Below are 20662 nucleotides of genomic sequence, written 5' to 3' on the forward strand. Positions count from 1 at the left end.
TCTCACTTACCTAACTCTCCCATTGAAACGTATTCCTCTCATACCCACAGTTTTGTTGAAACTCATTCCTCTAGTATCCTAACTCTTCCATTGATGTCCATCCTTCCAGTAACCTAACTCTTCCATAGAAGCGCATCCCTCAGTAGCCTAAATGCCCCACCAAAGTTTTTCCTCAAAACAAATTGCCCTTACACCTGCCATCAGTCTTATTGTCTGTCTCTTCTCCCTTTTCAATACATGTAGATTCCTTGTGTGACTATTCCAATGTTCTGGCCAGCCTCCCATCTTCCACCCTCTGTAAACTTGAGCTTATCGAAACCTCTGCTGCCCATTTCCTAATACACCAAGTACCGATCATCCATCACCCCCGTGTTCGCTGCCCTGCATTGGCTTCCGGTCCAGCAACACCTTAATTTTAAAATTCTTGTCCTTGTGATCAATCCCCGCATGGCCTTGCTCCTCCCTATTTCTGCAACCTCCACCAGCCCGACAACATCTCTGCTTTCCTCCAACTCTGGCCTCTTGCACAACGCCGATTTCCTTCGCTCCACCGTTGGCAGCCGTGTCTTCAACTGCCTGGGCCCAAATCCCTGGAATTCCCTCCCTAAACTTCTCTACCTCCCTCTCGTCCTTTAAGCTGCCCCTTTAAACCTACCCCTATGACCAAGCTTACTTGTCCTAATATCTCCTTATGTGGCAAGGTGTCACATTTTGTCTGAAAACGCTCCTGTGAAGCGCCTTGAGGCTTTTTACTGCGTTAAAGGCGCTATATAAATGCAAGCTGTTGTTGTGTGGCATGGAGACCCAAATTGAGCCCAGTAGTCCAAGTGAGGTCTGCCCAGTGCAGTTTGGAGCCCAGCATAAGTGCAGAGACTGGTGCTTCATTGCTCTCATTATAGTTCGGTCTACTCTCTGGTCTTTTTTTAAGTCACTCTGCGCTAATTCAATGCCATTCATATATGTTGGTCTCTTGTTATACCACCGCATCCAGTTTGAATGAGGCGGAGTCCATAGGTGAAAATCCATAGTCCATGGATGAGCTGGCACTGGGCATCTCTGGTACCTCAGGTCAACCATCTGGGAGCACCACAGGTAGCGTTGCCAACCCTCCTGGATTGTCCGGGATCGGCTGAGCACCGCCCCGAGCAGTCGATGGACAGTGCCAGCCTACCAATCAGAGGAGGTGGCGTTTTGATGGACAGTGCCACTGCGCCAATCAGAGGAGGCGAAGCGCTAATAGGCGGGTGCGGACGACAGTGCTGGTTCAGTGCGCATGTGCGGGCCCGCGAGCGCGGCAGTTACTGGGCGGGATATGGAATTTAACATTAGCTCTGTTAATAAGGGATGATATCAGGGCAGTTGTGAGGGATGATATTGGCTCCAATGAACAAAATGTTGAATCATTGTGGGTGGAGATTAGAGATAGTAAGGGGAAAAAGTCACTGGTCGGCGTAGTTTATAGGCCCCCAGATAATAACTTCATGGTGGGGCGGGCAATAATCAAGGGAATAATGGAGGCATGTGAAAAAGGAACGGCAGTAGTTATGGGGGATTTTAACCTACATATCGATTGGTCAAATCAAATCGCAGGGGGTAGCCTGGAGGAGGAATTCATAGAATGCATACGGGATTGTTTCTTAGAACAGTATGTAACAGAGCCTACAAGAGAGCAAGCCATTTTGGATCTGGTCCTGTGTAACGAGACAGGAAAAATAAACGATCTCCTCGTAAAAGATCCTCTCGGAATGAGTGATCACAATATGGTTGAATTTGTAATACAGATTGAGGATAAGGAAGTTGTGTCAGAAATGAGAGTACTATGCTTAAACAAAGGGGACTACAGTGGGATGAGGGCAGAGTTGGCTAAAGTAGACTGGAAACAAGGACTAAACGGTGGCACAATTGAGGAACAGTGGAGGACTTTTAAGGAGCTCTTTCATAATGCGCAACAAAAATATATTCCAGTGAAAAAGAAGGGCGGCAAGAGAAGAGATAACCAGCCGTGGATAACCAAGGAAATAAAGGAAAGTATCAAATCAAAGACCAATGCGTATAAGGTGGCCAAGGTTAGTGGGAAACTAGAGGATTGGGAAGATTTTAAGCAACAGCAAAGAATGACTAAAAAAGCAATAAAGGGAAGATAGATTACGAAGGTAAACTTGCGCAAAACATAAAAACAGATAGTAAAAGCTTTTACAGATATATAAAACGGAAAAGAGTGACTAATGTAAATGTTGGTCCCTTAGAAGATGAAAAGGGGGATTTAATAATGGGAAATGTGGAAATGGCTGAGACCTTAAACAATTATTTTGCTTCCGTCTTCACAGTGGAAGACACAAAAACCATGCCAAAAATTGCTGGTCACAGGAATGTGGGAAGGAAGGACCTTGAGACAATCACTATCACTAGTGGGGTAGTGCTGGACAGACTAATGGGATTGAAGGTAGACAAGTCCCCTGGTCCTGATGAAATGCATTCCAGGGTATTAAAAGAGATGGCGGATGTTATAGCAGATGCATTTGTTATAATCTACCAAAATTCTCTGGACTCTGGGGAGGTACCAGCGGATTGGAGAGCAGCTAATGTAACGCCTCTGTTTAAAAAAGGGGGCAGGCAAAAGGCAGGTAACTATAGGCCGGTTAGTTTAACATCTGTAGTGGGGAAAATGCTTGAAACTATCATTAAGGAAGAAATAGCGGGACATCTGGATAGGAATAGTGCAATCAAGCAGACGCAGCATGGATTCATGAAAGGGAAATCATGTTTAACTAACTTACTGGAATTCTTTGAGGATATAACGAGCATGGTGGATAGAGGTGTACCGATGGATGTGGTGTATTTAGATTTCCAAAAGGCATTCGATAAGGTGCCACACAAAAGGTTACTGCAGAAGATAAAGGTACGCGGAGTCAGAGGAAATGTATTAGCATGGATAGAGAATTGGCTGGCGAACAGAAAGCAGAGTCAGGATAAATGAGTCCTTTTCCGGTTGGAAATCAGTGGTTAGTGGTGTGCCACAGGGATCAGTGCTGGGACCACAACTGTTTACAATATACATAGATGACCTAGAGGAGGGGACAGAGTGTAATGCAACAAAATTTGCAGATGACACTAAGATTAGTGGGAAAGCGGGTTGTGTAGAGGACTCAGACAGGCTACAAGGAGATTTGGATAGGTTAAACGAATGGGCTAAGGTTTGGCAGATGGAATACAATGTCGGAAAGTGTGAGGTCATCCACCTTGGGAAAAAAAACAGTAAAAGGGAATATTATTTGAATGGGGAGAAATTACAACATGCTGTGGTGCAGAGGGACCTGGGGGTCCTTGTGCATGAATCCCAAAAGGTTAGTTTGCAGGTGAAGCAGGTAATCAAGAAGGCAAATGGAATGTTGGCCTTCACTGCGAAAGGGATGGAGTACAAAAGCAGGGAGGTCTTGCTGCAACTGTATAAGGTATTGGTGAGGCCGCACCTGGAGTACTGCGTGCAGTTTTGGTCACCTTACTTAAGGAAGGATATACTAGCTTTGGAAGGGGTACAGAGACGATTCACTAGGCTGATTCGAGAAATGAGGGGGTTAACTTATGATGATAGATTAAGTAGACTGGGTCTTTACTCCTTGGAGTTCAGAAGGATGAGGGGTGATCTTATAGAAACATTTAAAATCATGAAAGGGATAGACAAGATAGAGGCAGAGAGGTTGTTTCCATTGGTGGGGGAGACTAGAACTAGGGGGCACAGCCTCAAAATACGGAGGAGCCAATTTAAAACCGAATTGAGAAAGAATTTCTTCTCCCAGAGGGTTGTGAATCTGTGGAATTCTCTGCCCAAGGAAGCAGTTGAGGCTAGCTCATTGAATGTTTTCAAGTCAAAGATAGATAGATTTTTAAGCAATAAGGGAATTAAGGGTTACGGGGAGAGGGCGGGTAAGTGGAGCTGAGTCCACGACCAGATCAGCCATGATCTTATTGAATGGCGGAGCAGGCTCGAGGGGCTAGATGGCCTACTCCTGTTCCTAATTCTTATGTTCTTATGTTCTTATACTCCTTGGAGTTTAGAAGAATGAGAGGAGATCTTATTGAAACATATAAGATTCTGAAGGGGTTTGGCAGGGTAGATGCAAAGAGGATGTTTCCTCTCGTGGGGGAATCTAGAACTAGGGGGCATAGTTTCAGAATAAGGGATCACCCATTTAAATGGAGATGAGGAGGAATTTCTTCTCAGAGGGTCGTAAATCTGTGGAATTCTCTGCCCCAGAGAGCTGGGTCATTGAATATATTTAAGGTGGAGATAGACAGATTTTTGAACGATAGAGGAGTCAAGGGTTATGGGGAGCGGGCAGGAAAGTGGAGTTGAGGCCAAGATCAGATCGACCATGACCTTATTGAATGGCGGAGCAGGCTTGAGGAGCCAAGTGACCTACTCCTGCTCCTATTCCTTACGTTATTATTTCAAATGTTATTCCATTTACTTTATAACGGTTGGTCCTCTGTAGCTGAGCGTATTTGCACCCAGTAAGCATATTAAAAAATGCTTTTACTCACTGGACTGGGCAACTGGACATTTCCTCAGTGCCCCACCAATGGTTCACTACCACCCCTCAGAGGTACATTCTCTGATTCTCCCCAGCGTTTTGTGAATTCTGAGCTGGTCAATTCTTTCTAATCTCAAATAAACACAGAAAATGCTAGAAACATTGAGAAAAATTAAACAGCATTTGTAATCCAGGAGGGTTGCCAATACTGCCACTCATACATGCTCTGGGAATTGTAGGCTGGGAATTTAAAAGCAATTTTACCCTCCACTTTAGTGAAAAGTAACAGGGAGGTGGAGGGAAAGTTCAGCACTGGTTTTCAACCACTTCCTTTCCAAAACCTGATAATTCCTGCACCGATAGACCCCCAGCCCATAGCCTCCAAGCCCTAGACCCCAAACCCATAGAACCCCCCCCAAACCCATAGACCCCCAAACCCATAGCCCTCCCCCAAACCCATAGCCCCACTAACTCATAGACTCCCAAACCCACAGACCCCCCCACCTAAGCCCATAACCCCCAGCCCATAGACCCCCAAATCCATAGCCCTCAGCCCATAGACCCCCCAAATCCATAGCCCCCAGCCCATAAACCTCTACAATCCCATAGATTCCCCCCAAACTCAGACTCTCCCAAGCCCAGAGACCCCAAACCCATAGAGCCCCCCTAAACCCATAGACCACCCCCAAACCCATAGATCCCACAAACCCATACACCCCAGCCCATAGACCCCCAAAACCCATAAACCCCCCCAAACCCATAGACACCCCCCCCAAATCCAGACTCTCTCAGGCCCATAGACCCCCCTAAACCCATAGACCCCCAAACCCATAGATCCCCAGCCCATAAAGACCCCAAGCCCATCGACCCCAGCCCAAAGACTCCCCCAAACCTATAGCCCCTACTCAACCCCCAAGACCAACCTCCAATCCGCATCAACCCCACTCATGTAAACCGGTCGGGCTGCAGGCCTTCTGTCCAAGCCGCGGCCCTGACTCCTTCACCCGCCCGCCAGCCAGCCAGCATGACGGATCTCCCAATTAGAGACTGACCCGCCGGCCGCACACAGCGTACATAAGAACATAAGAATTAGGAACAGGAGTAGGCCATCTAGCCCCTCGAGCCTGCTCCGCCATTCAATAAGATCATGGCTGATCTGGTCGTGGACTCAGCTCCACTTACCCGCCCTCTCCCCGTAACCCTTAATTCCCTTATTGCTTAAAAATCTATCTATCTTTGACTTGAAAACATTCAATGAGCTAGCCTCAACTGCTTCCTTGGGCAGAGAATTCCACAGATTCACAATCCTCTGGGAGAAGAAATTCTTTCTCAACTCGGTTTTAAATTGGCTCCTCCGTATTTTGAGGCTGTGCCCCCTAGTTCTAGTCTCCCCCACCAGTGGAAACAACCTCTCTGCCTCTATCTTGTCTATCCCTTTCATGATTTTAAATGTTTCTATAAGATCACCCCTCATCCTTCTGAACTCCAAGGAGTAAAGATCCAGTCTACTCAATCTATCATCATAAGGTAACCCCCTCATTTCTCGAATCAGCCTAGTAAATTGTCTCTGTACCCCTTCCAAAGCTAGTATATCCTTCCTTAAGTAAGGTGACCAAAACTGCACGCAGTACTCCAGGTGCGGCCTTACCAATACCTTATACAGTTGCAGCAAGACCTCCCTGCTTTTGTACTCCATCCCTTTCGCAATGAAGGCCAACATTCCATTTGCCTTCCTGATTACCTGCTGCACCTGCAAACTAACCTTTTGGGATTCATGCACAAGGACCCCCAGGTCCCTCTGCACCACAGCATGTTGTAATTTCTCCCCATTCAAATAATATTCCCTTTTACTGTTTTTTTTCCCAAGGTGGATGACCTCACACTTTCTGACATTGTATTCCATCTGCCAAACCTTAGCCCATTCGCTTAACCTATCCAAATCTCCTTGTAGCCTGTCTGAGTCCTCTACACAACCCGCTTTCCCACTAATCTTAGTATCATCTGCAAATTTTGTTGCACTACACTCTGTCCCCTCCTCTAGGTCATCTATGTATATTGTAAACAGTTGTGGTCCCAGCACTGATCCCTGTGGCACACCACTAACCACTGATTTCCAACCGGAAAAGGACCCATTTATCCCGACTCTCTGCTTTCTGTTCGCCAGCCAATTCTCTATCCATGCTAATACATTTCCTCTGACTCCGCGTACCTTTATCTTCTGCAGTAACCTTTTGTGTGGCACCTTATCGAATGCCTTTTGGAAATCTAAATACACCACATCCATCGGTACACCTCTATCCACCATGCTCGTTATATCCTCAAAGAATTCCAGTAAGTTAGTTAAACATGATTTCCCTTTCATGAATCCATGCTGCGTCTGCTTGATTGCACTATTCCTATCCAGATGTCCCGCTATTTCTTCCTTAATGATAGTTTCAAGCATTTTCCCCACTACAGATGTTAAACTAACCGGCCTATAGTTACCTGCCTTTTGCCTGCCCCCTTTTTTAATAGGCCCAACCTGCTCAATCGTTCTGCAAAAGACAACCCTTTCATCTCAGGAATCAACCGAGTGAACCTTCTCTGAACTGCCTCCAAATCAGGTATATCCTTCCTTAAATAAAATCAAAACTGTATGCAGCGCATTGTACAGTTGTAGCAAGACTTTCCTACTTTTATACTCCATTCCCCTTGCAATAAAGGCCAACATTCCATTTGCCTTCCTAATTACTTGCTGTACCTGCTTACTAACGTTTTGTGTTACATGTACAAGGACCCCAGATCCCTTTGTACCGCAGCATTTTGTAGTCTCTATTTAAATAATAATTTGCTTTTTTATTCTTCCAACCTCACATTTTCCCACATTATATTATTCCATCTGTCAATTTTTTGTCCACTCACTTAACCTTTCTATATCCCACACACCTCCCATCATTGCACCTCCCATCATTGTACCACCACACACAGCCCCTCCCTTGCTCCACCACAGACTGCTGTCCCACTTTCCCCATGCCTGTGACTATCAATGGACACTGCCCTTAAGGCACATTGCTCTGTGATAACACAGAGCAGTTGATACACAGTTGCGACTGGCGAAAGTGGACAGTAAACACTGATGCACACTTTCTCTGTCAATATTTTTCAGACAGCAGAAAGAAGACTGTGATGCAACAGGGTCTTTTAATGGAGAGGAAGGCTGGGGGTGAGCTGTATAACTAAAGAGTGCCAGCCTGCCAGTACTTCACTCAAGGGCCCATTCTTCACCCGTGAGCCTGGGTAGTGAGAGTCGGTTGTGGAGAATGTTGCTGCTTTACCTGATCCCGCATTCACCGGCTATCCACATGTGTACAGCTACAGCAATCAGGAACAGGATCCCATTCCCCCACCGGAGCAACCTAATGACTGCCCTAATTTGAAAAGACGGACAGTAATGATTAGGATTGCAATAGGGTGAAGCTGACTGCCAGCCACCCAGGCGAAAAGTCATAAGGGCATTTAAACATAAGTTTGATTTAATTGTCTCCTCCCCTGCCTCAGCTCATCTGCTGCTGAAACCCTAATCCATGCCTCTGTTATCTCTAGACTCAACTATTCCAATGCACCTTCCACCCTCCTTAAACTTGAGCTCATCCATAACTCGGCTGCCCATGTCCTAACTCGCACCAAATCCCGTTCACCCATCACCCCCTGTGCTCGCTGACCTACATTGGCTCCCGGTCTGGCAGCGCCTCGATTTTTAAAATTCTATTCCTTGGTTTCAAATCTCTCCATCACCCCTCCCGATCTCTATGACCTCCTCCAGCCCCACATCCCCCCCTACCCCGAGATCTCTGCGCTCCTCCAATTCTGGCCTCTTGCACATCCTTTATTTTCATCGCTCCATCACTGGCGCCCATGCCTTCAGCTGCCTGGTCCCTAAGCTCTGGAATTCCCTCCCTAAACCTCTCCACTTCTCTACCTCTCCTCCTTTTTAGCGTGCTCCTTAAAACCTATCTCTTTGACCAAGCTTTTAGTCATCTGTCCTAATAACTCCTTGTGTGGCTTGGTGTCAAAATTTGTTTACACTTCTGTACAGCACCTTTGGACTTTTTACTACATTAAAGGTCTATATAAATGCAAGTTGTTGCTGTTGTCTTTGAACACTTTAGACAATACTGGAGATGAGGATAAAAGGCTGACTGGCAGGGAGGTTGGAGGTCATTTGGTAATACCTCAAGGAATACGTGCAACCCTAGTAGGGAAAGGAGGAGAACAAAATGAAAAAGAGCACACGAGGATGTGACACGGTCTAACTGCAGTCCGGCGGTGTCTATACGTACTAGCAACTGGAGAACCTACCTAGGGAAGAGGCTTCAGAAATGTGTCCACTTGGAGACGATGGAAGCTGACACACAGAATCAGACGAGACTGAGGTTATCGTATCTAAATAGAAGATTACACAAAATCCTTCTGAACTGCACAAACTACATTCCATCTGTTTATGAATCTACAGTTAGCCTAGATGCTAAAGTTTCTGAGTAACTAAGTGCGAATAATATTCTGAAGTGTTGGTATTTGCTAATAGACTGATCCTGAGCAGTGTTGGCTCAAACCTTCCTTATAACCGAGTGCCTGAGCTTTAACAGCACTCGAGTCTATGAGCGCAGATTGAATGGAGCCAACCTGTTTGCAAAAGAGCAGGATAGCAATGCAGCCATCACGCAACATGGAGCAACAATGCAAGCATCACATTACCTGAAGCAGCAATGCAAGCATCACATTTCATGGAGCAGCAATGCAGCCCCCGCATTACATGGAGCAACAATGCAGCATTCACGGTACATGGAGCAGCAATGCAGCCATCGTGTTACATGGAGCGGCAATGCAGCCATCACATTACATGGAGCGGCAATGCGGCCACAACAGTGCATGGCGCAGCAATGCATGCATCACATTGCATGGAGCAACACTGCAGGCATCACATTACATGGAGCAACAATGCAGGCATCACGTCACATGGAGCAGCAATGCAGGCATCACGTTACATGGATCAGCAATGCAGCCATCGCATCACATGGGCCAACAATGCAGGCATCACGTTACATGGACCAGCAATGCAGGCATTACGTAACATGGAGTTTGAATGACAGGAACATTCGTGTTGGGGAAGTAACCATTCAGTAACGAGGAATTTAGCTCCTAAAATGAAAACAAAACCATGTCCTTTGAAACCTTGCCTAATATATTTGTCTAATCCGTCTTTGGTTGTTATGGATTACAGGAGAGTTTGGTCATTATGTGCGTGTGTATGCTTCTCCCTTATTGCAGCTGCTTCTATTCCACTGTATTTTCCTAACTCTTCTGTCCCCAGTTTTGCCATAGCTGCTACTTAAAGCATGTAGCCCAATTATAATAATGGAATAATACAGCATAGCAAGGTGGAACTTCAGTGTGCAGTGGGTTAGCTACTGACTTCCACTTATAGAACCTGGGTATAAATCCAGCCCAGACCAATCAATGAAAGTCCCTGGTGTCTGGGAGTCCACATTCCTGGGAGGGCCCACAGGAGATCAGGCATTCAGTCCTGGAAGTGCCCCAGAGTTTCCAGTCTCATACCAGTTTATTGAGGTCATGAGACCATTTCACAGAACTAGTCTGCAAATTACACCAATAATGCTTATAAGAACCAGTTTCAGGAAGTAGTCAAATTGGAACTGAAAGGCAGGGAAGTAAATGAGAAGGTGCAGATTTGACTGGTACATATTGTTCACGACACACTGTGCTAGCTACACTAGGAACCTACCATCGCATTCCTGATTATCCTCCGCTTTTTCAGACTTGCTGGTCTCATCAACCACCGTAGAGCCTATCGTGGTTTAAAATGAGAGATTAAAAAAATTCTACTCAATCCTGCAACTTTTATTTCATCTAATCAGCCTCATCATTAAGAATCAAGGTTCTGAGGCAGGGTATTGAAATGCAAATCTGACACTTGCTTTTGTTTATAGCGCTCGTGTCTGCAAATTCTCTAATCAGATTCTGAGCTGTGCTCACACATCCCTTGCTTGTATTGAATTTCTGTTCCTTAACCAACACCCAAATCCTTGAATGCCGAAGTGGATCTGCATCCTTTACAGTTACAGTTTTTGGGAGATAGCTCTGTGGTCCACACGAGCCTTCTCTCATCTTGCTTCATCTAATCCTGTCAACATATCTTTCTATTCCTTTCTCCCTCATGTGCATACCTCGTGTTCACTTAAATGCATCAATGCTATTCTCCTCAACCACTCCCTGTGATAGTGAGTTCCACTCTCGTCACTCTGAGTAAAGAAGTTTCTCATGTAATTCTCATTGGATTTATTGGTGATAATCTTGTATTTATGGTCCCTTGCATTTGGTCTTCCCCACAAGTGCAAACATCTCTACTTCTCCCCTAACCATTACCTTAAAGACGTTTATCAGATCACACCTCAGCCTTCTTTTTTCTAGAGAAAAGGGCCCCATCCTATTTAGTCTTTCCTAATAGTTGTACCCTCTCAGTTCTGGTGCCATCCTTGTAAATGTTTTTTGAACCTTCTCCCATGCTTCTATATCCTTTTTGTAATATGGAGACCAGAAATGTGCATAGTACTCTGTGTAGTCTAACCAAGGTTCTATACAAGTTTAACATAATTTATCTCTCTGAATTCTATTCCTCTAGAAATGAACCCCAGTGCTTTGTTTACACTTGTTATGCCTTTATTAACCTGCATTGTTACTTTTCATCTTGTGTGAATCTGTACCCCTAGATCTCTTTATGCTTCTACCCCATTTAGACTCTTATTTTCCAAGGAGTAGATGGCCTCCTTATTCTTCCTACTAAAATGCCACGTGCTAGTCAGAGTAGGAATCGCAGGATAGCGCAGATGAATACATGGCTTGAGCAGTGGTGCAGCAGGGAGGGATTCAAATTCTTGGGGCATTGGAACCGGTTCTGGGGGAGGTGGGACCAGTACAAACCGGACGGTCTGCACCTGGGCAGGTCCGGAACCAATGTCCTAGGGGGAGTGTTTGCTAGTGCTGTTGGGGAGGAGTTAAACTAATATTGCAGGGGGATGGGAACCTATACAGGGAGACAGAGGGAGACAAAAATGAGGCAAAAGCAAAAGACAGAAAGGAGATGAGGAAAAGTGGAGGGCAGAGAAACCCAAGGCAAAGAACAAAAAGGGCCACTGTACAGCAAAATTCTAGAAGGACAAAGGGTGTTAAAAAAGCAAGCCTGAAGGCTTTGTGTCTTAATGCAAGGAGTATCCGCAATAAGGTGGATGAATTAACTGTGCAAATAGATGTTAACAAATATGATGTGATTGGGATTACGGAGACGTGGCTCCAGGATGATCAGGGCTGGGAACTCAACATCCAGGGGTATTCAACATTCAGGAAGGATAGAATAAAAGGAAAAGGAGGTGGGGTAGCATTGCTGGTTAAAGAGGAGATTAATGCAATAGTTAGGAAAGACATTAGCTTGGATGATGTGGAATCTATATGGGTAGAGCTGCAGAACACTAAAGGGCAAAAATCGTTAGTGGGAGTTGTGTACAGACCTCCAAACAGTAGTAGTGATGTTGGGGAGGGCATCAAACAGGAAATTAGGAGTGCATGCAATAAAGGTGCAGCAGTTATAATGGGTGACTTTAATATGCACATAGATTGGGCTAGCAAAACTGGAAGCAATACGGTGGAGGAGGATTTCCTGGAATGAATAAGGGATGGTTTTCTAGACCAATATGTCGAGGAACCAACTAGGGGGGAGGCCATCTTAGACTGGGTGTTGTGTAATGAGAGAGGATTAATTAGCAATCTCATTGTGCGAGGCCCCTTGGGGAAGAGTGACCATAATATGGTGGAATTCTGCATTAAGATGGAGAATGAAACAGTTGATTCAGAGACCATAGTCCAGAACTTAAAGAAGGGTAACTTTGAAGGTATGAGGCATGAATTGGCTAAGATAGATTGGCTAATGATACTTAAGGGGTTGACTGTGGATGGGCAATGGCAGACATTTAGAGACCGCATGGATGAATTACAACAATTGTACATTCCTGTCTGGCGTAAAAATAAAAAAGGGAAGGTGGCTCAACCGTGGCTATCTAGGGAAATCAGGGATAGTATTAAAGCCAAGGACATGGCATACAAATTGGCCAGAAATAGCAGCGAACCTGGGGACTGGGAGAAATTTAGAACTCAGCAGAGGAGGACAAAGGGTTTGATTAGGGCAGGGAAAATGGAGTACGAGAAGAAGCTTGCAGGGAACATTAAGGCGGATTGCAAAAGTTTCTATAGGTATGTAAAGAGAAAAAGGTTAGTAAAGACAAACGTAGGTCCCCTGCAGTCAGAATCAGGGGAAGTCATAACGGGGAACAAAGAAATGGCAGACCAATTGAACAAGTACTTTGGTTCAGTATTCACTAAGGAGGACACAAACAACCTTCCGGATATAAAAGTGGTCAGAGGGTCTATTAAGGAGGAGGAACTGAGGGAAATCTTTATTAGTCGGGAAATTGTGTTGGGGAAATTGATGGGATTGAAGGCCGATAAATCCCCAGGGCCTGATGAACTGCATCCCAGAGTACTTAAGGAGGTGGCCTTGGAAATAGCGGATGCATTGACAGTCATTTTCCAACATTCCATTGACTCTGGATCAGTTCCTATCGAGTGGAGGGTAGCCAATGTAACCCCACTTTTTAAAAAAGGAGGGAGAGAGAAAGCAGGGAATTATAGACCGGTCAGCCTGACCTCAGTAGTGGGTAAAATGATGGAATCAATTATTAAGGATGTCATAGCAGCGCATTTGGAAAATGGTGACATGATAGGTCCAAGTCAGCATGGATTTGTGAAAGGGAGATCATGCTTGACAAATCTTCTGGAATTTTTTGAGGATGTTTCCAATAAAGTGGACAAAGGAGTACCAGTTGATGTGGTATATTTGGACTTTCAGAAGGCTTTCGACAAGGTCCCACACAAGAGATTAATGTGCAAAGTTAAAGCACATGGGATTGGGGGTAGTGTGCTGACGTGGATTGAGAACTGGTTGTCAGACAGGAAGCAAAGAGTAGGAGTAAATGGGTACTTTTCGGAATGGCAGGCAGTGACTCGTGGGGTACCGCAGGGTTCTGTGCTGGGGCCCCAGCTGTTTACATTGTACATTAATGATTTAGACGAGGGGATTAAATGTAGTATCTCCAAATTTGCGGATGACACTAAGTTGGGTGGCAGTGTGAGCTGCGAGGAGGATGCTATGAGGCTACAGAGTGACTTGGATAGGTTAGGTGAGTGGGCAAATGCGTGGCAGATGAAGTATAATGTGGATAAATGTGAGGTTATCCACTTTGGTGGTAAAAACAGAGAGACAGACTATTATCTGAATGGTGACAGATTAGGAAAAGGGAAGGTGCAACGAGACCTGGGTGTCATGGTACATCAGTCATTGAAGGTTGGCATGCAGGTACAGCAGGCGGTTAAGAAAGCAAATGGCATGTTGGCCTTCATAGCGAGGGGATTTGAGTACAGGGGCAGGGAGGTGTTACTATAGTTGTACAGGGCCTTGGTGAGGCCACACCTGGAGTATTGTGTACAGTTTTGGTCTCCTAACTTGAGGAAGGACATTCTTGCTATTGAGGGAGTGCAGCGAAGGTTCACCAGACTGATTCCCGGGATGGCGAGACTGACATATCAAAAAAGACTGGATCAACTGGGCTTGTATTCACTGGAGTTCAGAAGAATGAGAGGTGATCTCATAGAAACGTTTAAAATTCTGATGGGTTCAGACAGGTTAGATGCAGGAAGAATGTTCCCAATGTTGGGGAAGTCCTGATCCAGGGGTCACAGTCTAAGGATAAGGGGTAAGCCATTTAGGACCGAGATGAAGAGAAACTTCTTCACCCAGAGAGTGGTGAACCTGTGGAATTCTCTACCACAGAAAGTTGTTGAGGCCAATTCACTAAATATATTCAAAAAGGAGTTAGATGAAGTCCTTACTACTAGGGGGATCAAGGGGTATGGCGAGAAAGCAGGAATGGGGTACTGAAGTTGCATGTTCAGCCATGAACTCATTGAATGGTGGTGCAGGCTAGAAGGGCCGAATGGCCTACTCCTGCACCTATTTTCTATGTTTCTATGTACCACCTCACACTTACCTATATTGAAATTAATTTGTCATTTACATGAATATTCTGCAAGTTTATTAATGTCATTTTTTTTTGTCACAGTCTTCCTCAGTATACCCCCCAATTTGGCGTGATCTGCAAATGTTGATATATTTCTGAGTCCAAATCATTTATATAAATAGTGAACAACCGTAGTTCCTGCACTAATCCCTGTGGAACACTACTTCTCACTTTCCGCAAGACCTTTAACCCAAACTCTGCTTTCTGTTTTGTAGTCAGTTTGCTATCCATTCTGCCACTTGTCTCCTGACTCCACATACTCTGACTTTAGTAGGTAGTGCAATGAATACTACTACCTCATCGAAGGCCCTTTGAAAGTCCATATATATTACATCCTTGTCTATTTCTTTTATTTCAATTAATTCAATAAGGTGGGTCAAGCAGGACCTTCCCATTTGAAATCCGTGCTGATAGTCTTTTATAATATTCTTGATTCTTGATGTTTCTCTATTACATCTTCGAGTAAAGATTCTTTGGTCCGACCTTTTCTCTTGTGTCTTATTTCCCTTCATTTCAGACGCGTGTTATTTCCACTAGATCCCTCCCCTGATCGTTTTGCTTGTTTAATGTCTTATCCACAGTGCTATTTATTTTTTCCGCAAGGACCTTGGTCCCATTCTGCTTCAGGTGGAGTCCGTCCAGTGGTGCAGCTCCATCCTGTCCCATTAGTGATGCCACTGTCCCATGAAATGGAACCCCTCCTTCCCACCCCTCTCCTTCAGCCACGCATTCATCTTGCTGATGTGTCTATCCTTATACTAATTTGCACGTGGCTCGGGTAGTAATCCTGTGATTACCACCCACTTTTCAATTTAATTCCTTGCGTCTGGTACTCCCTTAACAGTACCTCCTCTCTGTTCTTTCCTATAGTGTTAGTCCTGACATGGACCACGACAATGGAGATATCACTTGCCCTATCACCAGGTCGGCAACACACCCTTTGGCACGTTCAGTTGTGACTGCAGAGGATGCTATCTATCCCCCTAAATACCAAATCTAATATGACCAAACTTTTCTTTTTCTATTTTCCCCCACCCTCCTTGGACTGCCTCCTGCTCTGTGTTGCCATGGTTAGTACTCTGGCCATCCCTCCTGCAGTCTTCATCCTTATGCCCACAGGTAGCAAGTACATCATACCTATTGGATAGGTACGATCGAAAGCAATTAAAATTTTAAACACCTTGATCAGACCACCTCATAATCTTCTATATTCAAGGGAATACAAAACAGGTTTATGCAATCTGTCCTCGTAATTTAACCCTCTAAGCCCCGGTATCATTCTGGCGAATCTGCTCTGCATCCCCTCCAAATCTGCTCTGCATCCCCTCCAAGGCCAGTATATCGTTCCTGAGGTGCGATGCCCAAAAATGAATACAGTTACTCCAGATAGGGTGTGACCAGGCTCTAATCAACTGAAGCAAAATTTCCTCACCGTTATAATCCAACCCTCTTGAAATAAAGGCCAACATTTAATTAACCATTTTGTTTACTTACTTACCCTGGGAGTGATTGATGGGGCAGTGTAGAGGGAGCTTTACTCTGTATCTAACCCATGCTGCACCTGCCCTGGGAGTGTTTGATGGGACAATGCAGAGGGAACTTTACTCTATATCTAACCCATGCTTTACTCGCCCTGGGAGCATTTGTTCGTGTGATGGAAAGTCTGCTATTCCTTGACCTTTATGAATACAATCACAATTCTAACAGAGGAATCTATTTTCATATCCCTTTGAATATTTCCCAGAAGCTGTCGAGGGTTTGTGATGTAATGTGACAGATAATAGAGGAAATAGCCCAAGGGGAGCACAGGGCACTTTGCCCACATGGGTGGTAGGGCACCAGGCACACGGTGTGGAGTAAAAACGGCCACATTTTTGTAAAAACATGTTGGGACTCCATTCCAAAAGTAGCTGCAGCACCTGTCCAGATACTTTGCCCACCGTGTCGGGCAGCTCCCTCATTGAAACACACTCAGTCTAATGAGCCCAACACTAACTCTGTGCCCTGGCCCCCAATCCCATTTGCACCCAATGCCCTCTTTGGGGCGCAGTTGGTTTCCCGGGCGTATCACAGACCTCCAGGTTTCATTGCCTAAATGTCCAGCATTTAAATAAGAGGGAATGAAAACTTGTGGGTGAGCTCGATAATAAGGAATAACAGGAAGAGTTTTTCAAACCAGAACTTAGATAGACAAAACGAGAAACTGCAGACGATAATCTGACGCAGTAATTGTGTTTCGGCAGGCATTGCAGTGCGGCTGGCTGTACTCTGCACCTACCCTGCTCAGACCACTCTCCATCTGGTCGTCTGGTACTGGATGATTGAAGAGTTTGCTGATCAGTAGATACTTGAGATTCTATTGTATAAATACAGCAAGTTACACAAAATCTATTCAACTATATGAGCTATACTTCATCTTTTTTTCTAACTTTCACGCCTCCTCTTCTGAAGGAGGCTGACTCTGGCTGAGGCAGAGTACCGGGGTGCTGGCCACCTTAGGCCATCCTCCCTACAACCTTCATCCTTATGCCTACAAGTAGCAAGTACATTGTACCTGTTGGATAGGATCGATGTATCTAACCTATTTAACATTTTAAGAACCTTGATCAGATCACCCCTTAATCTATTCTCAAGGGAATACAATCCAGGTTTATGCATCCAATCCTCATAATTTAACCCCATATGCCCCGGTATCATTCTGGTGAATTTGCATTGCACCGTCTCCATGGCCAATATATTCTTCCTGGAGTGTGGTGCCCAAAACGGAAAGCAGTGCTCCAGATGGGATGTGACCACGGCTCTAATCAATTGAAAAATAATTTCCTGCCCTTTGTAATCCAGCAGCCTTGAAATAAAGGCCAACATTTCATTAGCCTTTTTGATTGCTTACCTGCCCTGGCAGTGTTTGATGGGCGTGTAGAGGGAGCTTTACTCTGTATCTAACCCCATGCTGTACCTGTCCTGGGAGTGTTTGATGGGACAGTGTCAAGGGAGCTTTACTCTGTATCTAAGCCGTGCTGTACCTGCCCTGGGAGTGTTTGTTCGCGTGATGGAAAGTCTGCCATTCCTTGACCTTTATGAACGCAATCACAATTCTAACAGAGGAATCTATTTTCATATCGCTTTGAATATTTCTCAGACGCTGTCGAGGATTTGTGATGTAATGTGACAGATAACAGAGGAAGTAGCCCAAGGGGAGCTCTTAGAAACATAGAAAAATAGGTGCAGGAGTCGGCCATTCGGCCCTTCAAGCCTGCACTGCCATTCAATAAGATCATGGCTGATCATTCCTTCAGTACCCCTTTCCTGCTTTCTCTCTATACCCCTTGATCCCCTTAACCGTAAGAGCCATATATAACTCCCTCTTGAATATATCCAGTGAACTGGCATCAACAACTCTCTGCGGCAGGGAATTCCACAGGTTAACAACTCTCTGAGTGAAGAAGTTTCTCCTCATCTCAGTCCTAAATGGCCCACCTCTTATCCTAAGACTATGTCCCCTGGTTCTGGAATTCCCCAACATTGGGAACATTCTTCCCGCATCTAACCTGTCCCGTCCCGTCAGAATCTTACATGTTTCTATCAGATTCCCTCTCATCCTTCTAAACTCCAGTGAATACAGGCCCAGTCGATCCAGTTTCTCCTCATATGTCAGTCCTGCCATCCCGGGAATCAGTCTGGTGAACCTTCGCTGCACTCCCTCAATAGCAAGAACAGCCTTCCTCAGATTAGAAGACCAAAACTGAACACAATATTCCAGGTGAGGCCTCACCAAGGCCCTGTACAACTGCAGTAAGACCTTCCTGCTCCTATACTCAAATCCCATAGCTATGAAGGCCAACATACCATTTGCCTTCTTCACCGCCTGCTGTACCTGTATGCCAACCTTCAATGACTGATGTACCATGACACCCAGGTCTCGTTGCACCTCCCTTTTTCCTAGTCTGCCGCCATTCAGATAATATCGTGCCTTTGTGTTTTTGCCCCCAAAATGGATAACCTCACATTTATCCACATTATACTGCATCTGCCATGCATTTGCTCACTCACCTAACCTGTCCAAGTCACCCTGCAGCCTCTTTGCGTCCTCCTAACAGCTCACTCCGCCACCCAGTTTAGTGTCATCTGCAAACTTGGAGATATTACACTTAATTCCTTCATCCAATTGTAAAGAGCTGGGGTCTCAGCACTGAGCCCTGCGGCACTCCACTAGTCACTGCCTGCCATTCTGAAAAGGACCCGTTTATCCCGACTCTCTGCTTCTTGTCTGCCAACCAGTTCCCTATCCACGTCAGTATATTACCCCCAATACCATGTGCTTTGATTTTGCACAACAATCTCTTCTGCGGGACCTTGTCAAAAACCTTCTGAAAGTCCAAATACACTACAACTGGTTCTCCCTTGTCCACTCTGCTAGTTACATCCTCAAAAAATTCCAGAAGATTCGTCAAGCATGATTTCCCTTTCATAAATCCATGCTGACTTGATTCGATCCTGTCACCGCTTTCCAAATGCGCTGCTATTTCGTCCTTCATGATCGATTCCAACATTTTCCCCACTACTGATGTCAAGCTAACCGGTCTATAATTACCCGTTTTCTCTCTCCCTTTTTTAAAAAGTGGTGTTACATTAGCTACCCTCCAGTCCATGGGAACTGATCCAGAGTCGATAAGACTGTTGGAAAATGATTACCAATGCATCCACTATTTCTAGGGCCACTTCCTTGAGCACTCTGGGATGCAGACTATCAGGCCCCGGGGATTTATCGGCCTTCAATCCCATCAATTTCCCACCTAATAAGGCTATCCTTCAGTTCCTCCTTCTCACTAGACCCACTGTCCCCTAGTACCTTCGGAAGGTTATTTGTATCTTCCTTCGTGAAGACAGAACCGAAGTATTGGTTCAATTGGTCTGCCATTTCTTTGTTCCCCATTATAATTTCACCTGAATCTGACTGCAAGGGACCTACATTTGTCTTTACTAATCTTTTTCTCTTCACATATTTATAGAAGCTTTTGCAGTCAGTTTTTATATTCCCTGCAAGCTTCCTCTCGTACTCTATTTTCCCCCTCTTAATTAAACCCTTAGTCCTCCTCTGTTGAATTCTAAATCCCAATCCTCAGGTTTGTTGCTTTTTCTAGTCAATTTATATGCCTCCTCCTTGGCTTTAACACTATCCTTAATTTCCTTTGTTAGCCATGGTTGAGCCACCTTCCCAGCTTTATTTTTACTCCAGACAGGGATGTACATTTGGTGAAGTTCATCCATGCGATCTTTAAATGTTTGCCATTGCTTATCCACCGTCAACCCGTTTAGTATCGTTTGCCAGTCTATTCTAGCCAATTCATGCCTCATACCGTCGAAGTTACCTTTCCTTAAGTTCAGGACCCTAGTTTCCGAATTAACCTTGTCACTCTCCATCTTAATAAGGAATTCTACCATATTATGATCACTTTTCCCCAAGGGGCCTCGCACAACAAGATTGCTAATTAGTCCCTTCTCATTACACAATACCCAGTCTAGGATGGCCAGCACCCTGGTTGGTTCCTCGACATATTGGTCTCGAAAACCATCCCTAATACACTCCAGGAAATCCTCCTCCACCGCGTTGCTACCAGTTAGGTTAGCCCAATCAATGTGTAGATTAAAGTTGCCCATGATTACTGCTGTACCCTTATTGCACACATCCCTTATTTCTTGTTTGATGCTGTCCCCAACCTCACTACTACTATTTGGTGGCCTATACACAACACCCACTAGCGTTTTCTGCCTTTTGGAATTCCGCAGCTCCACCCATACTGATTCCACATCATCCAGGCTAATGTCCTTCCTTACAATTGCATTGATTTCATCTTTAACCAGCAACGCCACCACGCCTCCTTTTCCTTTCTGTCTATCCTTCCTAAATGCTGAATACCCTTGGATGTTGAGTTCCCAGCCTTGGTC

General features: G+C 45.0%; 1 protein-coding gene across 15 annotated transcripts in view; it reads right to left on the reverse strand.

The window, feature by feature from the left end:
- The window catches only part of odad4 (outer dynein arm docking complex subunit 4), an 83013-nt gene that overhangs the window by 20956 nt on the left and 41395 nt on the right, over positions 1–20662 (reverse strand). For 9 of the 15 annotated variants that reach the window (XM_070864592.1, XM_070864591.1, XM_070864596.1 and 6 more), the window contains 3 exons: positions 16995–17072; positions 10315–10377; positions 8871–8954 (listed from right to left, as the gene is read on the reverse strand). The exons of 2 other annotated variants lie outside the window; for them this stretch is intronic. In XM_070864592.1, the coding sequence (XP_070720693.1) occupies positions 8871–8954; positions 10315–10377; positions 16995–17072 (225 nt within the window). The remainder of the gene's footprint in view (positions 1–8870; positions 8955–10314; positions 10378–16994; positions 17073–20662) is intronic. 4 more of the 15 variants (XM_070864603.1, XM_070864601.1, XM_070864595.1 and 1 more) reach the window with 2 other exon arrangements.

This window comes from Pristiophorus japonicus, chromosome 21 (genome assembly GCF_044704955.1).
Source record: "Pristiophorus japonicus isolate sPriJap1 chromosome 21, sPriJap1.hap1, whole genome shotgun sequence".
NCBI classification, from domain to species: Eukaryota; Metazoa; Chordata; class Chondrichthyes; family Pristiophoridae; genus Pristiophorus; species Pristiophorus japonicus.